At 44.2% G+C, this 23,788-nt stretch overlaps 1 protein-coding gene across 1 annotated transcript in view; it reads left to right on the top strand.

Moving 5' to 3' along the window:
* The first annotated feature begins 1,699 nt into the window (after nt 1-1,699).
* ANTXRL (ANTXR like) overlaps nt 1,700-23,788 on the top strand; it is a 57,136-nt gene continuing 35,047 nt past the window's right edge. Inside the window, exons 1-10 of the mRNA XM_071439046.1 lie at nt 1,700-2,419; nt 3,281-3,509; nt 14,592-14,663; nt 14,801-14,872; nt 16,508-16,589; nt 16,684-16,717; nt 18,621-18,700; nt 18,827-18,895; nt 19,094-19,174; nt 19,273-19,333. Coding sequence (XP_071295147.1) covers nt 2,341-2,419; nt 3,281-3,509; nt 14,592-14,663; nt 14,801-14,872; nt 16,508-16,589; nt 16,684-16,717; nt 18,621-18,700; nt 18,827-18,895; nt 19,094-19,174; nt 19,273-19,333 — 859 coding nt within the window. The 5' untranslated portion in view covers nt 1,700-2,340. The remainder of the gene's footprint in view (nt 2,420-3,280; nt 3,510-14,591; nt 14,664-14,800; nt 14,873-16,507; nt 16,590-16,683; nt 16,718-18,620; nt 18,701-18,826; nt 18,896-19,093; nt 19,175-19,272; nt 19,334-23,788) is intronic.

The raw sequence follows: 23,788 nt of genomic DNA, 5'->3' as shown, positions 1-23,788 counted from the left end.
CCTTTAATGCTTTTGAAAGGATGGATTTTCACTGCAATTGAAGAGTAATCTTATACCAATAATGAGGGCGAACCACTCTCGCTGTGTTCTGTGATACAGGGATTATAGAGGATGAACTCAAGAGAGTTCCTGTTCTCTTTTAAAATTCAGCTCGGGCCGAAGGAACAGCATTGTTGAGGGCAGTGGGGGTTTGGTAGCGGCCCAGCCACCCTGGAAGCTCTGCATCCTACCTCCCGCCCAGGAACCGGTGTGGTGGTGGCATCTCCTAACACTGCTTGGGAAACATCACCTGATTTGGGATGCAGGTGTCAGGAAACTGGGATGGACAATTCCCACTGCACTTCATATCGCAAGAATTTATAATTTTGCAGCCTTTATGCAAATAGCAACAGAAGGTGTAAGAAGGAACCATTAGATGTGGTCACCTGCCTTACGGGAGCTTGAAGCACTGTGAGACGGTACACTGAGGTAACCTGTGCCCCAAGGAGGGTGAGATGCACACCTTACAGTCAGCTCTCCTAGTGTTTGGTGGGATTTTCCTTCGAGCAAGACGCGATCAAATGGCTCCGAGTGCCCGGGTCACCTGCCCGGCCCGCCCCTCCTGGCCCCACACAAACCTCGCTCGGGCTTGGGGCCGGACAGGCCTGCCCGGGGTGTGACAGCCACAGGAGGGGCTCAGGCCGCTCGGAAAACCTGTCTCGTTTGAAACAGAAGGCTCTGGCTCTGCAGAGGCGGCCCCCAAGCTCCCGCCGTGCCCAGCCCTCCTGGCAGGGGATGGAGGAGCAGGGAAGGGGCGCTGGCAAAGACACAGCCCCACATTCCCCAGGGTGTTTCTGCCCAGCTCCGACCGAGGCAGAACTCAGCCGTGTCCTTGCTTTTACATACGCCCACCTAGCATTAAAACGTGCCATCTCGTCGGGCCCTTTGGAGGAGGCAGATGAGCAGGCCATCTCTCTTTGCACAAGCACAGGATATGTCAGAGCCTAGAGAAGGGCAGTGCACATTATCGAAAAATAGTGATTTTTTTCTCGGCAGTGCCTTACTTTGCTTTGGAGACTCCCTTGAAATCTTACGTCTTATCGCGAAGTCTTACAATACAATCTGATATTCTCGAGGCACCGAGGGAATCTGACGCTATGAGCATTTTTATTTCGTTTTGAAAGGCTGCGTTGTGTGCGGGGAAGGACGGCTGCCTCGGGCGGGGGGTGCCGAGTACCAGGCGGGCTGCGGACACTAGTGGGCACCGGCGAGGCCGAAGCCCGGCGGCGCGGGGGGAAACGAGGGATTCCTACTGCTCAGCAGCCGTTTGCTCATTTTTTGTGAATGTCGCCAGGGAGGATGTGGGTTTTTTCTATTTCTCCATGATCTAAGTAATCGCTGGGTCTCAACTGGCCAGTGCTCAAAAAACCTTTCAAGTGGTGAGCTCAAGCAGCGCATTCAGCTTTTAGCTGTGCATAGTTAAACCAGGCAAAGCGGCTGAAAGCCGGTGGACCCTCTAATCTTTCCTTGATAAGTCCCCGACCGCCGCCGCGGTTGGCTGTGTCTGAACTCGGTCCAGCACAGAAACACGCAACTGAAATCGAGTTTCTTCCTTCCCTGAAGTGCAAGCTGTATTTCAGACTGGCGGGCGGCAGCACAAGTCACCGCACCAAGCACGCCGAGGCTGCTGTGCTGGAGGGGCGAGGGCTGCCACGGGCAGGGGGCTTCGCGCCGAGGGGCAGGCGCGCCGCGCCCACGCGTGTCCTGGTCGGGCGCACAGGGACAGGGCCCGCCGGCTGCATGGGGCAGCGCAGCGCTCCCCGGAGAGCCGCACATCGGGGCGGAGCGGGCAGGGCTGCCGTGTGCGTGGGGAAACAGCGCACACGTCCCACGCCCGCAGCCCCGCCCGGGCGGGCCGTGCCCCCCGCGGGTACCACCTTTGTCTGGGACAGGAGGTGTCGCTTTTTGCTGCAGGCGCGTAGAAGCGGCTCCCGGCTGGAGAGTGATGGCGCGGCTTCCCGGGTGAACAGGCCCCGGCGAAGCGCTCCGTGCTCGGAGTCTGCGCTCGGTGGGACAGCGCCCCAGCACCCCACAGGGGATGGGTTCCCTCCTCCTTGACTGGCGATGGGAGCCCCGCCCCGAGAGAGAAATGTCTAGCCCCAACTCTGTCATGCAAAGTGACTCTGCTCGCATCCCTCCCCGTGGCTCTTTTCATTAATTAGGGGCTGCAGAGATTGTGGGGGAGGGGGAAGCGGCTGGGAGCCACTAATTATTCAAACTTTGAAGACAGCATCCAGATGAGATGGTCAATCTCTTTAGGGCAGCGCTTTGTAACCTGTGTGTATCAGGCGGGGAGTAATTATGCTACTGTGCAAAGCCTCTAATAAGAGATTTCATTTCATCATAACTTATCGCCTGCAGGATGTGTTCAGACTCCAGTGTAAGTAAACCAAGATTTCCATGAAGAGAAACAATTTGCTGTGGCACGAGAGGGCCGTGAAAACCTGCCCCTACCCCCGCCCCCAAGCAATAATCTTTTTAATTGCACTCAGCTGCAAACAGATTTTTCTTAAGTGCCCTCTCGCGTTATGTCCCCCACCTCCGCTTTGTCACAGGTTTTTGCCACGACGCTCATCTCCGACAGCAACTTCTTTCTGCCTTGTGCTCTGCCACCCCTCAGCTCTGACCTCCTCTGGGCTCCAGCCGCTCCCGAGCCTGCTGGAGAGAGGCTCAGCAGGACGCGCAGCGATGCTCCGGAATGCAGCTGGGCTGCCCCGGCCCCCGGCCGGCTTCCGTGCCCGCCGGCGGCGGAGTGCCCTGCCCGCTCCCCGCTGTCCTGCCCCGAGGGCAGTCCGAGAGGGAAGGAGGCAGGAATGCCCGCCCTGTGCCCCGCCGGCGTCGGGCAGTGGTCCCTAAGCTCGGTCCCTCGCTAGCTGCAGCCTTTGCCATATCGGTATCCCGGAACAGGAAAGTCCCGGTTCATCTTGCCCCCCTAAGATCCTGTCTCCCTCCTCCCGCTCCCCTCCCTCTGCCCCTTCCTGCCTTTGGCCCGTGCGAGAGGAGCCTCTTCTCTCCTCGCGGGACGGGGCTGGGGCGCTGGGGGCAGCCGGGCAGGGAAGGGGGACTGGGCTCTGGGGACCATCCGCCTGGGCTCAGCCCCCTGCCCGGAGCCAGCGGTCCGGCGCCCCGCGGGCAGGGCTGCCTGGAGCTCTCAGGGTTGAGCTGAGATCCTGAAGTTACTGATTTCTCTTTTTTTTTTTATTTTATTTTTTTTTTTTCTCTGCTCTTGGTGCTTCCGAAGCGCCTGTAAGATTTGTAGAGCGAGAGAGAGAGACTGGGGGAGGAGGAAGAATTAAGGAAAGGGAAAAGATGGCGAGTTGCTGGAGCAGTGTGGAGAAAGCGGCATTTTTGTGCTGCTTTTTGCTGGCAATGGGGAGCCTAATCTGCTGCGCCCGGCCGGAGGAGGAGGAAGAGCAAGAAGAGCAGCGCTCCTGTCACGGTGCCTTTGATCTCTACTTCGTCCTGGATAAGTAAGTGACAGTCGCATTTAAAAACGTTTATTCACCCTTCAGTGATTCCTTGCAGCAGCAGGGATGTTGTTTCTTTCCCCCGTCTTCCCGGACAACTTCTCCTGATGCCAAATGCAACGTGTGGGTCTCGTTCCTTACTTTTGCTTCCCAAAACTTGCACATTTCCCAAGTGGAGCATTTAGGGGAGCAGTGTCCTTTATGCTGAGTTAGTTGTGCATGCAAACCTGGGAAATTGGGTTGCTTTCAGGTTGTAGTGTGTGGGGTGTGGGCTGTGAGTGTTGGATTTGAGGGGGTGTTGGTGAGTGCCCACATTGTTCCTGGAGTTTTGTGTCATGACTTGGGCTGTGTGCAGAGATGTCACTTGTGGGACTTAGCAGTGCTAGGACCATGCAGACCTGCCTAAAGTTAAGACCAGACTGCTTGTCTGTGTTTTTACAAGTTCACTTATAAGAACAAGGTTTTATAAAATTTGTTTTTGCTCAGCTTCTTCAGAGTTGTCTAAACTTGTGTTTGAGTTACAACTATTAAAATAGGACTTCTCTTTAGTACTGTGTCAGCTGAATTCAGGTGTGGGGGGGTATGATTAAGCTCACGTGTGTAGGCATGTTTTAGCAAGCACTAACAGAGCAAGTGGTAAAGTGGTGCACCCACAGGTGTTTTTCAGAAGGTACAAATTTCTCTTTCTTCTGGTGTACTGTACTTCACAGAGGATTAAAGCCAAGGGATTAACTCAAGGAGTAAATTCTTAGTGTCCCACAGTGTGATGACTGTGTTATCAAATACATCCTGGGTTACCTATGTGACAGAGTATTATGAAAGATGGAAGACTTGCCCTCAAGCCAGGTATAAAGTCTGCATTATTCTATTTCCCAGTTGGGAGAATGATCGATCCATAAGGCCCTCAGTACAGCCTGCAAGAGGCAAAAAGTCACTGTCACTCAAGATGTATATTTCTGTATTCAAGAGGGGAAGAAATATCATTAAACAGTGATTCTGTTTTTGGAGCAAAAGAAGCTGAAGATCAAAGGCATTCTGCCGTTCTAAAAGATACACTATTACACCATGTGGTCATTGTTTTGTTTTTCTTTTGCTTAGAACTTGTTCCTGAAGTAACCTCTGTGTCTAGAAAGGGCTCTGTGGGGGGCTAGTGTTAGTTCTCAAATTCATTCCTGCCAGGCTTCCTAGAAGTGACTGGCACTGTTGTTATGCCCAGTTCCCACACTGAATTCCCTGTAAAAATGAATGTTGTGATAGCAGTATGGCTCCTCTGTCTTCTGTAGTACAATTTCTTTGTTACAATGACATTGAGTACCCCAGCAATCTCCACTGTGCCCCATGCTACTTTTCATCTATATTTCAGAATATATACGTATATATTAGTCAGTATTTCAGAAAGCCCTTTTTTGGCTGTGCTGTTACCATTCATATTGCATTCAAGGAGATAAAAGCAAAGAAGAGAGCAATTTGCTCAGAGACACTGATCTTCAAACAGTAGGAAATTGATCATCTAAGCAAGTTTCTCTCTAGTACTCTGGACCTGAAATAATGTATTTTCTTTTTACAAGCCACAGGCCTTTCATTTTGTTTCAGGTGCTGTCCATTCACTACAGTAGTCCACTGGAAACTGGACCTGATCATGATTGAAGTAAAATTTCATGCATTTGGGTTCCAGTGGGAAAATTCTCTTTAGCTTCAATTGCAAACTGAGTCTTTATGAGCTTTGAGAGTTACACCAAATAGTTCTCCTTTGGTAAAAGCTGTGTTAATAGTTGCATGGGCCCCTGAGTGGTTTTAGAATCTATCCCTGCTCCTGCCAAGCCTGTAACAATGGGGTGGCAAAGCTGCTGTTGGTCTCAATGAGATTGCATTACAATCCATATGGGTAATATTAGAGTGGCAGAGCTTGGGAGCCATGGATCCTATGCTGGCTGAGGGTGTATTTATCACAGCTGTATTCTGTGACATCTGGCACAACACAAGGAGCTTTATGGAGGCAGGGAGGACTGATTTAGTGCATACACCCTGGGTCTTGGAACAGCTCATCAGGAAGGAACTCCAGGTGGTGTTGAGAATTCATTAGTATTGAGGACAGTAAGGGTATTTCAGGTAGGGAGAAGGCAGGAAGCCCATCAGAAGCATCTGGTAAATCTGTAAATACAGTGAACAATAATTTTTTTTTAGGATTGGATCCATGCTGACATGTATCTCTGAAGAATTCTGTCTGTTATTTCAAGTGGGAGAAACCCCAGAAAAACCTAGCCATACACATGAAGTACACCCCTATAGCTTGGGGATTGCCTCTCTTTGTTGGTGCCCTGCCAGTCTGGAGTTGGATGCATTCAGTCTTAGTTAGCTGTCTAACAGTGTGATTGAAGTATTGGTTGTGTGAAAATACCAGGCTTTAATCCTGTGACCCTGTAATGAGCTGAGTGACAGCTCCTGTCTCTAAAATCAGTCTAGCTGAACCAAAATGACTTTAAGTCTGGTTTGCTTTGCTTCCCAATAGAAAGATCTGTAGGAGGAAATCTGGAAGAAGACAACAAACCTTTCTCCTTATGCAGTGTGTGTTACTGCAATGACTTTATTGGGGCATGATTTTTCCTTTCCGTTCTGCCAGGCAGTCTGTGAGGATTTAATCCTGCAGGCAACAACCATCAGATGGAAAAGATCATCTTCTGGTGAAGTTATTGGTATAATATATGTGCTGCCAATTAGAAAAAAAGAAACTTGCTGTTTTCTTGCATTTTTTCTCTGCCTGAGTTTGACTGCAGTCCTTCATGTTAACTCCACAGGATAAGCAAGATCAGGGCAGTGGCACTAAACCTTAGATGCCCCAAAAAGCTGCCATAATGAAAGGGAAAAGCAGCATGTGTGGGAGGGAGACCAGCCATCATCCTCCTTAGGACTGGCTGACCATGCCAGAGCTACATCAGGACTTCCTTGTCTCTGGGGATGCTTAATTGAGGAAATCTCTTGATGCTGGGAGAGCAGGACATTTGCTGGCTGCCTAGAGTCTGCAATCTTGCTCTGTCTGAATCTTGTGCTTTATGAGTTGTGCAGGCCTGAGCTTGTTTGGAGGCATAGTGGAAGACTTTAAAATATCATAATGAAGCAGCAAAAATTCTTTTGTAAGCAATAAGTCACTCTCTGCATGAGGTAAGGCAGTGTACATTGCAGCTGGCACACCCACCTTTCCCATGGCATACAGTAAGATCAAGTCACTTGTGATAGCAAAGTTCTCAGTTTTACCTTTAAACAAAGTAAAAAGCTTTTAAGTCAGACATAATGGATTGTTGAGTAGTTCTCACTTGCTTTGGTTGCTTCATTTGCTTAGGTTGTCCCAGTGCACAAAGAACTTATTTCTGTCCCATCTCAAAACTGTGGAGGACAGGCCCTGTGAGGGATTTGGTTGCTTGACCATCAAGCCTTGTAGTGACATACTTGTGCTTGAGAATGTAAATAACTCCCTTTCATCCTGCCTTGCTGTTAACATCCAGCTGTTGTTTGTAATCATATTGAGTTGCACTTGATGAGAAGAAAGGATGACTGACCTCTAGTGTTTCCTAATTATAACAATGCCTGGTAGCATTATTATGATTGTTTATTAATGCAACAAATAGAAACCCCTTTAAAGTAGGGAGTTATACATAGCATAAATATCTGCTGCTGCTGGCAATGCTTGACAAGACAAGTCTGAACTGCTGAGCTATCTGTGTTATAATTTTCCAAATATGAAACAACTTCTTGGTTATTTTTGATTGTGAGATAGACAGAAGTGTTTTCTTATTTTTCCTATTTGAGATGTTTGCTAAAAGTTATTTGGATTTTGAGAAAAAATGAGCTTTACAGCCCTGGGAAAATGCTTCCTTTTTCTACAGCATAGATCACAGCAGCAGTAATGTATCAGTAAAGTCTTGGCTGGTTTTCTTGGATTGTAACTGTTATGTTGGGAAGTTTGGCTTAACTACATTTTCTTCAATCCTCATCTTCCCCCTGAAGTTCTGTATAGTCCCTCTGTCTCTCCTTGGGCCCACAACAATATTGCCTTTCACATCAATTTTACTTTGTCTCCTCTGCTACCAAGAGCATCCATGTCACCAGCAACTTTGGTAGAGACATCAGTAAAATGTGCCCAGTCTCTCACTTGTAATCCATTTTTCAGCTACTTCTCTTTCAATGTGGTAAGCCTTGCTCCAGAGGTGAATGTCACTGTTAGGGAAGAGCACAACCTCTGATTAGGTGGGAATTTGCTACTCTGTCCAATATCCTTCCTGATTTTGTTTTTTAGGTCTGTATACCCCTTCTCAGCTTGCCATTGAAAAGGCAGTGGGTGTGGGAAATGTCAGGAGGGAAACAGGTTGATCCTCCCTCATTTGCCAAAAGCTTTCAGAACAAAAGCATTTCAGGAGCTGCTATTTAAGGTCACCTTCTATAATTTTAAGAAAACTAGAGGGAATTGCTGATCTCCATGTATGTTTTTGGTTTTTTTCACAATATGCTGCATTTAATGCAAACAAATAGCATTTGGTAAACACATTATTTGCCCCCCCTCCCCCCCCCAACGATTTCCTTGCCAATGATTTGAATGAATTTAGCACTCAGGAATTACAAGTACTAGTGAGAACAAATATTTTTGCCTTAGGGTCTCATTGCAGCCCTGTGCTTCTTTTCCTGCCTTATGTAGTCCCAGCCTAAGATCATTGGGATGGAGCTGGCCCTGTGGGAACTCCTGCAGCTTCTCTCTCCATGCTCTTTGAGTCCACTGCCATTCTGGGTGCTGGTTTTGCACAGTGTGTGGGGAGGGAACGAGTGGCTAAACAACATTGTTGTGGCTGGAAAATCTGACTGCTGGCAAAAAATGAACACATATTCTATTACCTACCTTAAATATATCCGAAAAGTCGGTATTGAGTGACTTTTAAACCACTGCTGAACTCTGTTTTGTCTAGGTAGGAATATCTCCCTACTGCAGTCAGACTTCAGTTCATTGTAAGATGTAGAACCTGATGCAGGTCAGCTGAGAGGAGTTGCTGTCTGAACTAAAGTATCAGCTTTGTTCCTTTGATAGCATTGATTTCTCTGTGTGTATTTAAAAATGATTATCTGTCTTCCTCCTTTTCTGTCTGACTTCCCTTGCTTATAACTTGACCACATCATCTACATGACACCTCTCATAATCTCCAGCTGCCTGTAAGCAATATTTTTTGTTTTCAAAATGTAATCAATCTGCTGGTATTTTGCCTTGCATCTTTCTTTGCTGTGGTTTTATTGCAGCAGTGCTATGATTTGCTTACAACCAGGTATAATTGCTTGGAATGTTTCAAGGCAAATTTGTATTCTATTTCAGACATACCTATGTTATTTGAACCAGGTTTTATTTGTTTGTACTTTGTCTGATATTTTTCTGCCAGCTCTGACTTCTGTCAGGAAAAAAGAAATATTCAGGAAAACCAATTCTCCTTCCTTTAGTCCAAGAAAAAAATTCTTTATGCAACACAAGGCAAAGCTAACGGGTAATGATTATTTGACATAAAACATGTACAGTTAACAGGAAGAAAAAGCCATGGCAGCTTGTCATTTGCAGTGTATTTATGCATGTAACTAAATCTGATTTATTTGGGGCTTGAGCCAAGGAAGTAAACCGTGAGATTCCCACTGACCTAGGATTTTTATTTGTGTCTTCAGTGATTGAGAATTTGATTACTTTTGTCTGGGCTTGCAGGCCAAATTCAATATAAACTGTGAATTTGTATGAGATGTAGTAGAAGTGAATCTTCTAGTCCTGTCTATCATTTGCATCTTTTTAAGTGTTGCATCATGGCTGGGACTGTGTGCCCTGCTTTGCTCCCTGTGCTGAAGAGTACCAGGATGCTCAGAGTGTGTCTTCTTGCCCTGAAGCTGCTCAGAGCATCCCTGGAGCTTTTCAGGGAGATCTGAAGTGGTTGAATGCAGTGTGAGAACAGCTTCTGAATTTCACTTTGTGCCCTGCTGTTGGTGAGGGGCTTAGCAAGAGCTATAGTATGGCACCAGGTGGATAGGATTTGTGCTTGAGATGGATGACTGTAGGATCAAAGGGGCACTGTTTTGTTTGAGGTACGATTTCATAGAAATCTGTCCTATTGCTGCAAACTTTATCCCTAGGACAAAAACTAGCTATGAAATTAATGGGTTTGGTCATGAAATTTTTGGATTCAAGTAGTTCAGGTCCTGTACTCGGATGCTGGCCTAGGATTAAAACCCATTTTGCAGCCACTTCTTTGCACCTTCCCTGCCCGTTCCAGCCCTTGTCTTGTCCATTATTGTTACAAGTACTCTGAGGCAAGGACTGTCTCAGAATGGCTGTCTCTGCCCGTGTTTCTAATTGCCTCTGGAGCAGATGATGGAAACTAGTCCTTCCTTGCCTGGATGAATCACCCAGTCAAGGTCTGTTCCCTGCATGGAAGATGCATTGTTTGGGAGAGGAGGATTCTTGTCACTTTGAATGCTCTGGTGGCTCAGAAGGGAGCAGAGGGGTGGATGAACACTCGGGCATGCATGTCTGAAACCACAACAAACTCAGTGCCCCAGGGTTTGCTTTTATTGCAGAGCCATTATTAGCCATGTGCAAGAATTCTGTTGTACAATGTGGTTGTGACCACAAAGAGCCCTCCAAATAACAACAGTGTCACATTTGTGAGCAATGGACCATGTACAGGGCCACCATTAGCTCAAGGGGGTAGAGACTTACAGGGACCTACAAACTTAGGAGGTCTTGTACTCTCCTGACACCATATTCAGACTAAACACAGCATCAGTAATAATGTTTCTTTTACTTGCTTCAGGATGTCTGGAATTGCTGCCTTCAGCTAATCTGTGATGGAGGCATGGGGGGTGTGTGTGTGTGGAACAGGACAAGGGGCAGCTCTGTGCTTTAAAGGGGTTTCACTCTGTCACCTTCAGCAGGGATGAAAGGCTCTGGGTCCTGCTGCCCTCTCTGTGTACATATGGTAATAAAAATATTTACCCTTTGGGTAGTGTTGGGGTTTTAACTTTCACTGCAAAGCCAGGTGACTGCTGTATATTGCACTGGGTGGATCCATATGGGCTCCTGACAGTGAATTCAGTGGCTGTGGAGCACATGTGCTCTAGGACAGACACAACTGGCCCTCCTGCTGTTTGCCTGCTCAAAGTGGCTGGGCTGAGAGTGGCACCCCTTATGCCAGGTTGTGTTGCTTCACTTCTCCAGGCTCCAGCTTCCACTGCTGCTGGGAGTCGGTCAGAAAAGAAGACAAAGTTTCCAACCTATCTTGGCTCTTTGTCTTCACAAACATCGGTGAAATACTTCAGATTGGGTAGGCACAATTCTAACATGCTCAGGGTTTTTATGCTGACACAGAGCTCTGCTAAACCAGAAGGAATCACTCCAAAGTTGGCAGGAGTGGAATCAAGCCCTGGAATCACATCACTTCCTTCCACCCCCAGAAATACTCACTGACCTCCTCTTTTCCCCTCCCATCCAGCAGTAGCAATATAAAACTAAGGAAAACAGCAGCAGCAGCTGCTCCTCCAAGCCCAGTCCTGATGTGGCCCAGAGGACATTTTTTCCTGTGTTGTGGTTTGCTGACTTTTCTCTTTGTCTTGTGTGTAATGGGAACGGGGCTCACGGGGCAGGGAGCATGCTCAAGGCAAGCGGCTTCTGTGGGGTTTTTCTTAACTTCACTTGGGCTGAATTCTGGTCCCAGTTGCATAGGGATAAACCTGGGGAAATTTTGCTACTTCTCTGGTCCCACTCCAGGTTTAGCCCAGTGAAAGCAGCAGCAGAAACAGGCTCTGAGATGCTTTCTGGAACATTCCAGCAGCCCACAGCAGCTGTTTATTGCTGTGTACTTTCCTTCACCATGAGAATTATGTCACCTCTGAGGGCTAAAGCCTCACCATCCTGCTTTGACTCTGAAAGGTGCACAGACAGCTGGTCAGCTATGGGTCACTGCCCACAGAGCTCCTGTGCTGCCCCACTGCTTTGCAGAGAGCATTAGGCTGGCTGGGCTTCCTAGCAGGAAAGTGCAGGCAGGAGGGGCAGGGCCCAGCAGGGTGGTGGCAGCCTTTGGTTGATTTGAGGGGCTGAACCAGGTATCTGATGGCTGAAGGCAGGAAATCTCAGAGTGTGAGCCTGCAAGATGCATCTGCCTGCAACACAGGCTTTCCTTTTCTTTTTTTGCAGACAGCCACAGTGATGTCATGGTGGCCCAACTGGTACAAACCTCCACAACAGGATGCATAAGAGTCCCTGTCTGTGTCACTTCCCCATTCATGGCTTGTCCCTGATGCTGATGAGTGTCTGTCACACCCCAGTGCTTTTTGTGCCCAGTGCTGGTCTTTGACAGGCTTCATTTCTTCTCCTGGTCTGGTCCAGCCACGAAGGGCAACAAGTTAGTTTATGCTGATAATAACAGTGATTCTTCAGTGTGGAAGATAAGGTTCCAAAGGCAGTGAAATGGCTCAGGATTTTCAATAGTGTGGAGCAATTCTGTTTGTCAGTGGTGGATCTCATATTTGACAACTTCGTATATTATATATATATATGTACACACAGACACAAAGTGGCAAATAAAAGTCCTTTACAAATAACTTCACAAACAAGGATATTTAGAGGGATGCTTGGGTGAGAAGGAGGGGAAATCAGGTTCTTCTCTAAGCCAGGCCACTCCCAGTGGTGTTTATGAGGGCTTTGACATGACTGGCATTGATGGCATTTTGGTGCCACTTGCAGTGGGAGGTGATACCTGTGCTTGGAGGAGTGTGGAAAAGTGATTAAATGCTGACCACTTCCCTGGTACTCCCTCTATGGGATTTTGAAACTAACGTTTTCTTGTTAGTATTTTTGTCTGGCCTTGACTTTTCCCTGTTGGTAGATTGGGACACTTCTGACTCTTCCCAGCCAGTAAGCAACATGTGGGTGCAGAATTTCTCTTAGGCGTGAAGGGCACCCACTGCTGTGCTGAAGTAACTGTGCTCTGCAGGGCTGTAGCTCTGAGATGTAGAGCTGGGCACTCTGAGAGCCCAGTATGCTTCCTGTGAGGATTGATCCAGGACACAGACCTCCATGTCTTTTCAGGGATGGGCACCTACTGATTTTACAGTCCCTTCTCCTCCTGGCTTTCCAAGGGGAAAAAAAAAGAAAGAAGGGAGAAAAAAGAAGTAATTCTGACAGTCCTAAGAAGGTACTGGAAATGTTGGTTTGTTGCAGTTTGAAAGAAAATTTGCTGCTACTTTTTTCTGGATTGCATCAGTGCCTCTGCAGCTGGCAGTAGAAATTTGATAGTTCACGTAAAATAGGTCAGTCTTTTCCAAGTAAGAAACTATGGTTATTCTGTGAGGGGAATTGACTTCATTGAAAATTTCAGGAGTTGAATTGAAGTCAGATGGCAAGCTGAGAATGAAATTGAAAGTGTCAGCTTCGGGGGCGGGGGGGAAAAGAATTTTAAAGAAGTTTGGGAGCTGCAGATGCATCTTGGATAGATTCAAAGAATCTCTGGCTTCATCATGTTTAGAGATTCAGCGAGGGACTTTAATGAAAATCCTGGAGAGCTTTAGGTGTTGATGGGGTTAATTTGGTAGTAGTGCCAGCACCTTTCATTGGTGCTGTTCACAAATTATAAACCTGTATATAAACCTTGTTGTGTAGCACATACAAACTGGGCACTGCAGAGGATCCAGAACTGTGATTTGAGAAGTCCCCAGTGTTTTGTTGCCCTCCCTTGCTGCCTGGAAATTTCTTCATTCTTTGTTAACTAGTTTGTTCTGTGAATGAATCACCGCTTCTCCAGAAGAGCAGCATGAAAGCACAGGCTTACACAAGCCAATTTATTCTAGCTTATGTACTTCAGGAGGCTCCCTTGGTCCTGTCCCTTTCTCTATCTCTTCTCCACTCCACCAACAGTGCTGCAGGGCAGGCAGTGCCATCCTGCATTGCACACGAGGGCTTCTGTGCCTGACATACAGGGCAGGAGGAACTGCCATAAGATCACTTGGAAAGCCCATTTCTACTGGGCATTATAAAATGTAATTTTTTTCTAATGTTTACACAGAAAAATGCCTAACAGCAGTTAGAGGAATCCTACTGCTTTATAGTAGTTGAATTTCAGAAGTTTTTTTTTAGTTCTGCATCAACGCCCCTGTAATTTTGTGTGTGTGCCTTTGTTTCATTTATCTTTCTTTTTATCTGCCTGAGACACCTGATAGATGAGTTCAGCAAGCAAGGAAAGCAAATGGGTCATTCTTTCATAAACACCACAGTCCTAGGGAGGGCTTTAAAAACCATTGACTTTCATGTTTTGTAGCCTTTTTAATGTCTTGAAAGTGTATGGTAAATTCAGCATGGTATAAATTGATAATTTACTTTAGGGTTGCTGCGTGCAAGGCTCTGTTTGAGGTCTCAGTCCCATCAGACTGTGGGGGTCCCTGCTTAGACTTGGCAGAAAAAAGCCAGGGAGTGCCAGTCATGTAGTTTTATATAATGGAAGTGGCAGCAGGGATGTGTAAGTCTTCTGCATGGAACTTCAAGTTGTCCAAGTTTTCACAAGAAATCCGTAATGGAGCCAGGGCTTGACTGCCCAGAACATTACTCCAGCAAATTAGGCAAGACTATGCTTTCTCTTTTGAAACAAACAGTAATTCATGGAAAAAAATTCTCCCATGCATTCTGGGAGAATAGAAGATCAGTCAAAACTTTCTGTGTGGTGGAAGGGCAGAGCTGTGCTCTAGGAAAGCAAATAATCTGATAGCAGATAATTTAATGAAGTTAAATAAATCAATTAAACTAAAAGAAAATATTTATATTTTATGCTATAAAAGGAACAAAAGCAAATGGAAGGATTACTGAGTTTGTTTCAAAACTTTATGGTAAACCATTTCAGACCTCTTACTGCTTGTCTTGGAGTCAGTGGGTTTTGTCATCATGGGTCTTATTACAGCTTTCAACACAACCCTATATAATTTGTGTCCCTAACCACCTCTGGAGTAGGCCAGGCTTAAAATTCAAAGTTGAACAAGGAATTTCACTGCAAAGAAAGCTTCATGTAATCAGTTATGTTTTATATGCAGATCTGGAAGTGTCAAAAATCATTGGACTGAGATTTACTCCTTTGTGGAAAGCCTAGCTGAGAAATTCATAAGGTAAAATTTTTTCAATGATCTTTAATTTCCTGTACATTATTTTTTTTTTTTTTTTTTGTTTAGTGCTTATTAGCAAATGAATTTCTGCTGAGGTAATAATGAGTGTGACGTGGATCTGGCGTGTTTTTCTCTTTCAGCCCAATGTTGCGGATGTCCTTCATTGTGTTCTCTTCACGGGGCACTACCATCATGAAGCTGACAGAGAACAGGCAAGTTCCTCCCACTGCACTGCTCCAGGACCACCCTCTGTCCCTTCTCTCACCCAGCGCGTGTCCCCACACCCAGAGTCTGGAGATCTGCCTTGGTCCTTGTGTGGCGCCAACTGAAACCCTCTCCTCCATTACCAGCTGGAGGAATGTTTAGAAGGCCTTGGGGTGTCCCATTTCAATTTTCTTTTCAGCTTTGTTAGAGGAAGGCAGCACTGGGCTGTTTGTTCTTTGCTGTGGTATTTCAGGGAGAAATTGCATTTCCAGTTGAGGATCCAGGTACATACTTGCTATCCCCAGCTACCCAAATAAGGACAGCTTTTGTGGAAGAGGTTTCAGACCCTGAACTGGTGAACCAAGGAGTGTATGAGAGATCCCCAGTGCCCTTGGAAGGACTCAAAGCCCTGACCTTTACACCAGGTTGTCCCCAGTGCTGGAGCAGGACCACACCAGGCTGTGGCACCCCTCTCCTGGACTGCCTGCAAACAGCACCTGTGCCAGAGGTGGTTTTCAAAGCCAAGTGACAGTCTTTGTAGGAGAAAAAGTGGAGAAAGAGTCTGGTTGCCAGATTTATAACCAAATTTTCTTTCTTTAAAAAACAAATTAATAAAATCCCCCAAACCACCACTGAAAAGACCCCCAACACAAAAACTCCCTCCCCTCAGAAAGTTATTTTTTAATTTCATTTTCTCTACACATACAAATCCCTGTCATTGGGGTGGTTTGAAGTATTTTCTTTCATTTCAGCTTAAAGCCTTCACTTTTTCTGCTGCTGTCTGTGTGAGAGGGCCTCAGTAATAGGGCACCCTATAAATAATGGGAGCTCTGGAGCAGGAAGAGCAACTACTCCCTCAACTTTGTGCTCCAGGGACTCATCCTAAGACAGATACCCTGCAGGGCTCTTGCTTTTCTGCTGGCTTCCCTGAGTTTTGTCCATCATGTATCTTGGTGGCAGAGCTCAAACTTGCTTACTTTTCTCTGGGTGAATTTGGTCTCTGCAAGGTAGGAAGTTCAATATGTTGAACATGGTATTAGAGTGTTCTCTGTCCTTAAATCCTGTTCTCTGTATGGATCACAGTGTGCTGATGAGTCCCTGGTCTAGGATAGGAAATTCTCCTCATTCCCATCCTGTTCTCTTATCTTTTGGCCTCTTCTTTAAAATGGAAAAATCTTAATCCAGACTGTCCTGATGACTGATTCAATAGAATTTTAATTTGTCCCAAATTTGTGATAGGGTCATAAGCTTTTAAACTCTGTTTTGTTCTCCAGTTTATTATAGTTTAATATCTGGCATTGGCTTTAATTCAATCTTATCCTGGCTGAGAATATATGAGAATGAGGGAGCAGGGACAGAATTCCATCTTTAAAATATGTTACCCTAATGCTGTACCCTGTGTCTGGTTTTGTGCCCCCATGGGTGTTTGGGTGATAAATTGTGGACTTTGAAAAAAAATCTTGGTTCAGCCAGTGTTCCAGCTGATGTGTATGCACTCTGTGCAATTGATTGACCGGCTGCATAATCTAACTGTGGTACAGGAATATGTCAACAAAAGAAAAAAAAACTTCTAATAAAATGTTCTCCTGGGAATTTTTTTTCTTTGTATTGTTTATTTGTGTTTGTTTTTTTTCAATCCAAAGGGAAGCCATAAGACGAGGGCTCGACATTCTTAAGGAAGAATTGCCTGGAGGAGACACGTTCATGCATGAAGGATTTAAAAGGGTACACATCACAGTACCTACTTTCTTTGTTTTACACCTAGAAACTTAGCTGCTGGTATTCTTATGAGCTAACCATGTTCTGCACTTCATTGCAGGCAAATGAGCAGATTTACCATGAGACCTATGGAGGTATGTGCTGTGCAGTGTTCACGTTAATGTCTGGATTATGGTTCTTTTTGTGACCTGCAGTAAACCCTCTGACAGAAGCACTGGAGAAGGAGGGCTATTATGCAACACCACATTCCATTTTGACTGCAGCCCTACTCCTAAATGGGTGATTCATGGTTTATTGAGATCAGAGAAGACCAGTATGATCCCAGATCTGGCCATTGCAGAATGCAGACCAAACCATAGCAGCCAGAGCTGCCGGTCTTGCACCCAGCAGACAGCAATTCCCACATTTTACTGGTCCTTTCTGTCCTGATGCACTCAGCCCTCTCTGCTTTGTGGTCCCATATCCTTGTTCTTACTAGTGCAGGTGTGAATGAGAGTTTTGCATCAGTGTGAATGATTTGTGGTCAGATTCTGAGTTGCTAAAATGTGCATTTTCACTAAATTTTGAGAGGAAAGTGTATTTGTGGTTTTTGTTTGTGTCAAAAGAAGACCTAGTTAGTTAACAAGACTTACTTAGTTCATACCCTGGTGTGAGGTTGTTCTCTTTTGTGGGCTCATGGTCTCATAGGAAGATGGAGAAAGGGGTCAGTGCCTTTTTATTAAAATAGACTGTGAGTGTAGGAACAGCAGCTCTGCACAGTGCAGCATTTCTGCCAGTAAAATCAGGAGTCCTGAAGTGTCCAACTGAAAACAATTCTAATAGCTAAGAACTAATCAAGTATTCTGTAAATTGAATTAGGAAGGAAAAAGAGTAGATGAGATCTGGATCTAGAAGCTAAGCTACCTGAGAAGAAACAAGCATTGAAAAGAAAACAAAATAAGATCTCCAGTTTTTTAAGCATATTTCAAGGGTTCTGGGCACAAAACAAAACAAAAAAAAAAAAGGGATCCAAGCTATTTTTTCTTTTTTCCCCCAAGTTGCAGGTCATTTTTTAAGATTTATGTCTATGTCTGACATGGCATGGGAAGGACTGTGTGGCATAAGAAACCTGTCAGAACTAATCAGTCTGTAATTTCAGACAGTATGGAGGAAGACACTTGAAATTGTAACAGATTATTTTGAAAAGATAACAAATACTTGCCTGAAAGTAACATGTGTGTGTATTTGTTACTCTGCTTAAGAACTGTGGATCAGAATGGTTGGTTGAACCATAGTTTGAATATTAAGTTGGTTTAATTGTGTTAACTGGTTGCATTTTTTTAGGTAGCATTGTATTCTCTACTGCATTGCATATATACATCTCTGCAGTCTATGCAACCTTTTCACTTAAGTTTAGATGGGATATGAAATGTATCACAATACATGATTTTTTCCCTAATGAACCTGATCTTAAGGTTTCCACATGCTCAGAATTCCATGAATTTCACCGGCAGTTCTTGTTGCTTGAGAACTGTAGGACTGACCTCCCTGTAGAAGCCCATTTCATGCCATGTTCAGTGGGGTTGCTCTTTCAGAGCCTGCTGGAGGGAAAGGTAGGATGGCAGGAAAGATCCTTTTGCAGAAGTACCTCTTACCAGAGTCTCTGGAAATGTTTATGTAGAGACAAGTTTGTCAAGAGAAGAGGGGAAACCTCTCCTTCTCTGCAAACCCATTTTGTCAGTTCTCCACGTGTCTGTAATCTTGGTAGCTGCTCTATTTTATTCAGAACAGAAAAGCTGGTGTGTGGGCCTGGTTAGAGCAGCACTTCCCCTGCAGTGATGCTGTGGTGTGAAGGTGCTCAGGTTTTGGCTCGTTGCAAGCCTTGCATCTGGCCTTCAGCTGGTGTCTCACCAAGTCCATACAGACCAGGCTGAGAGTCTGGCTTAGGGCTTTGTATTTATTTGTCAGTAGAAAGGATTGCCTCACTCCAGAGGTTTTTTCCATTGCTGAATCTTGTGCCATGTGTGTGCAATCTGTTGTTGACTGTCCCCCACGCAGGAGTTCGGACGGCCAGTGTGATCATTGCCCTGACGGACGGCGAGCTGCAAGACGCTCAGTTCTATTATGCAGAGCAAGAAGTAAGTCACTTCTGGCTTTATCCAAACTAATTTATGTCATCTGAAACTCCAGCACCTGTACACATTTACTGCTGACTCCACTGATTATACAGCTTTGCACTTAATGGCACTTCTTGGGTTTTTTAGGCCAACAGAGCCAGAAGCTTTGGAGCTACTGTTTATTGTGTTGGAGTGAAAGATTTCAATGAAACTCAGGTAACTTGCTTGTTTTCTCTTGTGTTTTTCTGTTACACTACTGCACAAGGAACAGCATCAGATGAAGGCATTTATTTAATCACTTGGGGCATAAATCATTTCGTGTCACTGTGATGTCTGTTAGCAAGTATGAAAGGGCCCAGTTTTGTTCACTGTAATTTTGTTTTCCTCATGATTTATGATTGTCTTTCTTTGCAGCTGTCAACGATTGCTGACAGCATCGATCATGTTTTTCCAGTTAAAGGAGGCTTTTATGCCCTAAGAGGAACCATTGATTCAGTAAGTTGGATGTTCTGAAACACAGTAAAGGGTGCCCTTCCCTGCATTAATAAAGCATAAAATCGTTACCAAAAAATGCCCTTATCTAAATCTTTCAGATTCTGAAGAAGTCTTGCATTGAGATCCTGGCAGCTGAACCATCCAGTGTTTGTGCAGGAGGTAAGTTTCCACAAGAACTGTGTGTTAGGCAAATGAATGACACTGATGAAATGTCAGTAAGTACCTAATGTGGTACTGCAGCTGAAGCCTGTGGATGTGTTAGAGCATCCTCTCAGGCCATGGCTAAAGCCTTTCATGTTGCTCCTCATCTTGAGAAAAGCATTCTGACAATAAGCATGTAGCTGCTGTTGCTGAGTACCAGCTTTGAGAGCTGACAGAGGCACCAAAACTGAGCAATTGAGGATACCATTCTTTAAAAAAATCAGAGAGGGAGAGACAAGAAAAGTAGTGTAAATCCAGATTGACAGAGGTATTTCAGGGCCTAAAAGCAATATCTCACAAATTTCTGGAAAGATTGCATTCCTGGCATCTGCTGGGACTTGTCAGCAGTTAGAACAAGACTTTGCAAAACATTTACAGAAATTTAAGGTTTATTGAACCAAATACAATTTGCTGCATAGGCCAAGATACCTCTTGTGTTTTCCAAAATGCTAATGCTTTACTTATTTGAAAGAACCATTATTCTTTATGGTAAACATGAAGGATACCCAGAGGAGTTGTTGATAATTTCATGCCTTTCATGTCTAGTGTATTTAACTTGGATTTGTTCTGGTTTATGTTAGCAATTCTCTTGTTGGGTTTTTTCTACTTTAGAGGCTATTGCAGCAGAGTAAGAGTGACACCATAAGTTTGCTGGAAGGTACAGCTTTTCAGCATGGTTATTTAGCTCTAGTGTTAGTGTCTTGTGTTCATTTCCTTGTACAATGTAAAAAGGAGCACATAAAAAATGGCAATGATGCATGAAAGCTGACCTTGAAAACAGATAAAATGTGAAACTCAGGAAAAATTTAGTATCACAGAAGAGAAATTGTTCACTCTTCATTTCCACATGTCAATCTCAATATGATCATACCCTGAATATTTCAACTTAATATAAAACATCTTTGTGTCTCTTGAATTATTCCTAAGTATATTATTGTGGACTAGATGTAAAGTCTCATCTGTAGAAAATTTAAAGCAATGATTTTACTTTTAAAAATGTTGTGGAGTTGAGTAGGAAAATACAGTTTTAAAGCTTTGACATTTAAAGCTTTTTATTTCATAATGGTACTGTCATATTTTTGATTACTTATTGTATACATGACAATTTTTTGTGCAAAGCTTATTACAAGCCATCCTGTTCAACAAAAATGCTTTTAGCTACATAAAAATATGAGTGTTCCAATAGGAGGGATTTTAGTATTCTTGAAACTGTTTGGGACAATGTTAAGAATATGGGGGTGTTGAACTGGAAACAATGTTTTGCAAATGGAATGTTGAAAATATTTTTAAGGAATATTTGAGAAAATAAATTCTCAAGAAAAAAATTCAAAAAAATTAATATATTTCAGCAAAAAGAGTAAATTTTTTTCCAAAGGATAATTTGTTTAAACTACTTCATTTTTGCTAAGCTTCCTAGGTAAAAAGTTTGACAAATGTGATTAAAATTCCACAAGTACTCTTTAAAAATAGTTTGCCCTAAAAAAAAAAAAAAAATTTCAAATAATATTGTTACCTTACTTGCATCTTGCATCTGTAGAATTTTTCATTGTCTTTGTGGCTTTAAAACAAGACCAATATCAGCTGGGGGGAGTCAGTTTCTGGGTGGTGCTGCTGATTCAGCAAGGTATCAGTGCTTCTTTCACTTGAGTTCTAAGGTTTGCTCTGTCCCTGTTGGCCAAGCAAGGGCTGGCACATGGTGAAGCTTTGCTGCCCAATCTCCACGTGCTTGAAGGTTTTCTGGTAGCAGCAGAGAGCTTGAAAAGGGGAGGAAGCCAAAGCTGCAGCTCCACATGATGTACACTATTTGTATACCATGGTATTTAAATTATTAAATCCTTGAGCACTAAAAATCAGGCCTGCAATAGCATTTACCATTATCCCACAAGCCACAGCTGGAATTACCTCCTGCAAGAGGTTTTACAGCATGAGGCTACAAATATTTACATTTGTGCTTAGATTTATTATCCTTTATTATCCCACTTACTTCAACATAACTAGAGGTTCATCTGTGTATATTTGTGCACCACTATCTCCTGGAAGGAATCTCCTGGGAATAAACAACTTTTTCATGGTAGTGTGAATCCAGATCTTGAGTTCAGTTCACTGGACAGCTATAGTGCTACTCTATGTGTAATGTGGTTTATTTTTTTATTGTGCTTCATTTGGACTTTACTTCATAGGCTTCACTATTTTTTTGCATTAATGATGGAATTTTTATGCATTTTAAATTTAGGTAATTACTGATAATGTATTCTGTCAAGATCTATAGCCACTGAAACCTACATCAAGATGTATATACATTTGCATGGTAGATGTACTCACTGGCTGAAAATTAGAACATAACATTTGCTAGAAATTCACCATTCCTCCTCATTTAGGTTAGGAGTGTTTGTTTGTTTAAATACATAATAGAAATTTTCATTTCAAAATTATGGTTGAAAAATAGTGGACCTTTGGAGAGAGTGCAATGTATTATCACACTTTCCAGCAAAGATACTTGTCTATTTACAGCCTTGAAATGTGTCTGTCCACACTTTTTGTATGAAACTTATCTGAGCAAGGAGGGGATAATTGGTTTAGCCTTTATTTAGCATTGCTAGTTATTTTTACAATTTTCTATGAGATTGTGAGGGTATTGTGTAGCTCAGTGGAAACAAGGGATGATCAGGGCTTAAAGCAGGGTCTGAGCCACTCCTTGTAAGTGTTCTCATAGTTACTACTGTGTTGGTGATTGCTGGTGATCTTGGCTTCATTTTTGACTTGCCAGAGGTTTAGTGAAATGCTAATGGAACAATTTGTATGTGTTGACAATTCCAGTTGGGACTCTGGCTTTCTGTGACAAAGCTATCTGGCAAATCCAGTTACAAACTGATCTCGTCATATGGTGACAGCTATCTGATGTTTAATGCTTTTTGACCCTGCAAATTCATCGTCCCCAATATGGGGCAGTGTAGTTGGGTCCTTCCTGCTCCCTCTGATTTAAAGTGACCAAGACATGCAGCCTGTAAACAGGCTATCAGTGCAGAATCGGAGGCGCCTCATATCCCGTTTGACAGCATCATTGCTTTGATTATGCTTATGGTACACAGACGTGATTGAAAGGTTTTGTTGGATGTGGCATCCTAGTGACCACATCAAGTACCAGGTGTGGATGCAAGCAGTCAGCTTCTCATCAGAGGCAGAGAAGCGGAGCCGACAGCCCAGCCAGTGCACACCAGCTCCAACCCAGCATCTCGCTGCCAGCGCTGCCCGGTGCTTTCAGTGCTGACCTTTTTCCCTTCGCTGTCTTGTCAAAAGCTGCAATCCATGATCTGACAGTAACTAAGGAGGAAAAGGACGCAGCCAGAGCCAGGGCGCAAAATTAAATGGAATTAGCCATTTCAACAGAGCATCACCCAGAACATGCTAATGCTCCAGAGCAACTGAGGTACCAGCTGTTTACGTTTCCCTGGTATATTTTCAGCTTGTCTTGCTGGACAGGTTACTACCCAATCACTTGTTCACAACTGACTGCAGTTGTGCAATTGTGCAGAGTGGCAGTCACAGTGAAAAGAACGGCAGGAGAGGTAAATTATCCTGACAACACTAAACTTCTAGATGTAGCTTTTACCTTGGGTGTCTTGTGTTGAAATTTTCTTACTTGAGGCATCTTTTTAAAGCCACTGAAGCAGCTACCGGTTAAGCTTTTGTGATTGCTGCCTTTTAAGGCCATTAATTCATGAGAAGGGGAAGAAAAATTTAAGTGCAATTTTGTTTCAGCAAACTTCTTTAAAAATATAAAATTGAGATGGGGAAAAAACTATCATCTTGGCTGGGTGTTCAAGCCCCTGTGAAGTGGGCTGGTCACAAGCAAGTCTGCCAGTGTGGGGTCCCAGGCAGGTAGTTCTGGTGGGTGGGCAGAGGCCCAGTTGCCCTCAGGGCTGGTCATGACTCTCAGCTCTGCTGGCAAAAAAGGGGATGCTCATAATTCTCAGTATAGCAGCTGGGTTGGATGTGGAATGGCTCAAGGCACAAATCTGACTAAGAGTAACTCGAGATTCTTGTTGGAGTAAGAAGCAGATGAATCTACCCTACAGTACATTTTCATTTGTTTAAAGAAATGCTCATTACCCCGAGTGAGAACCAGGATGTAAAACTCTTCCCACTAAAAAGAGGCCAAATTCTGATGCTGGATTTGTGTATTTGGCTCTTGGTGTGCTCATTGAGATCTCAAATTTTATCATTTTTCTTTAACAAGTTACCTAAGCACGTGTTTTATTTCAAAATGCATTCCAGTAGACACTTTCTCCTCCCAAAATACCTTCTTGATTCCCACGTGGCTTTTGTCAGTTCAGAGCACTGCTCTAGAGCAAGTTACCACGATGAAAACCAGAGTGTGGATTTCCAGTGCCTGATTGTAATTTGTCAATGCCC

Source organism: Agelaius tricolor, unplaced genomic scaffold, assembly GCF_023055355.1.
Source record: "Agelaius tricolor isolate 1412-34295 unplaced genomic scaffold, bAgeTri1.0.p SCAF_13, whole genome shotgun sequence".
In the NCBI taxonomy this organism is placed as follows: Eukaryota; Metazoa; Chordata; class Aves; order Passeriformes; family Icteridae; genus Agelaius; species Agelaius tricolor.
The sequence above is the reverse complement of the archived record's forward strand: the minus strand, read 5'-3'. Positions and strand labels throughout refer to the sequence as shown.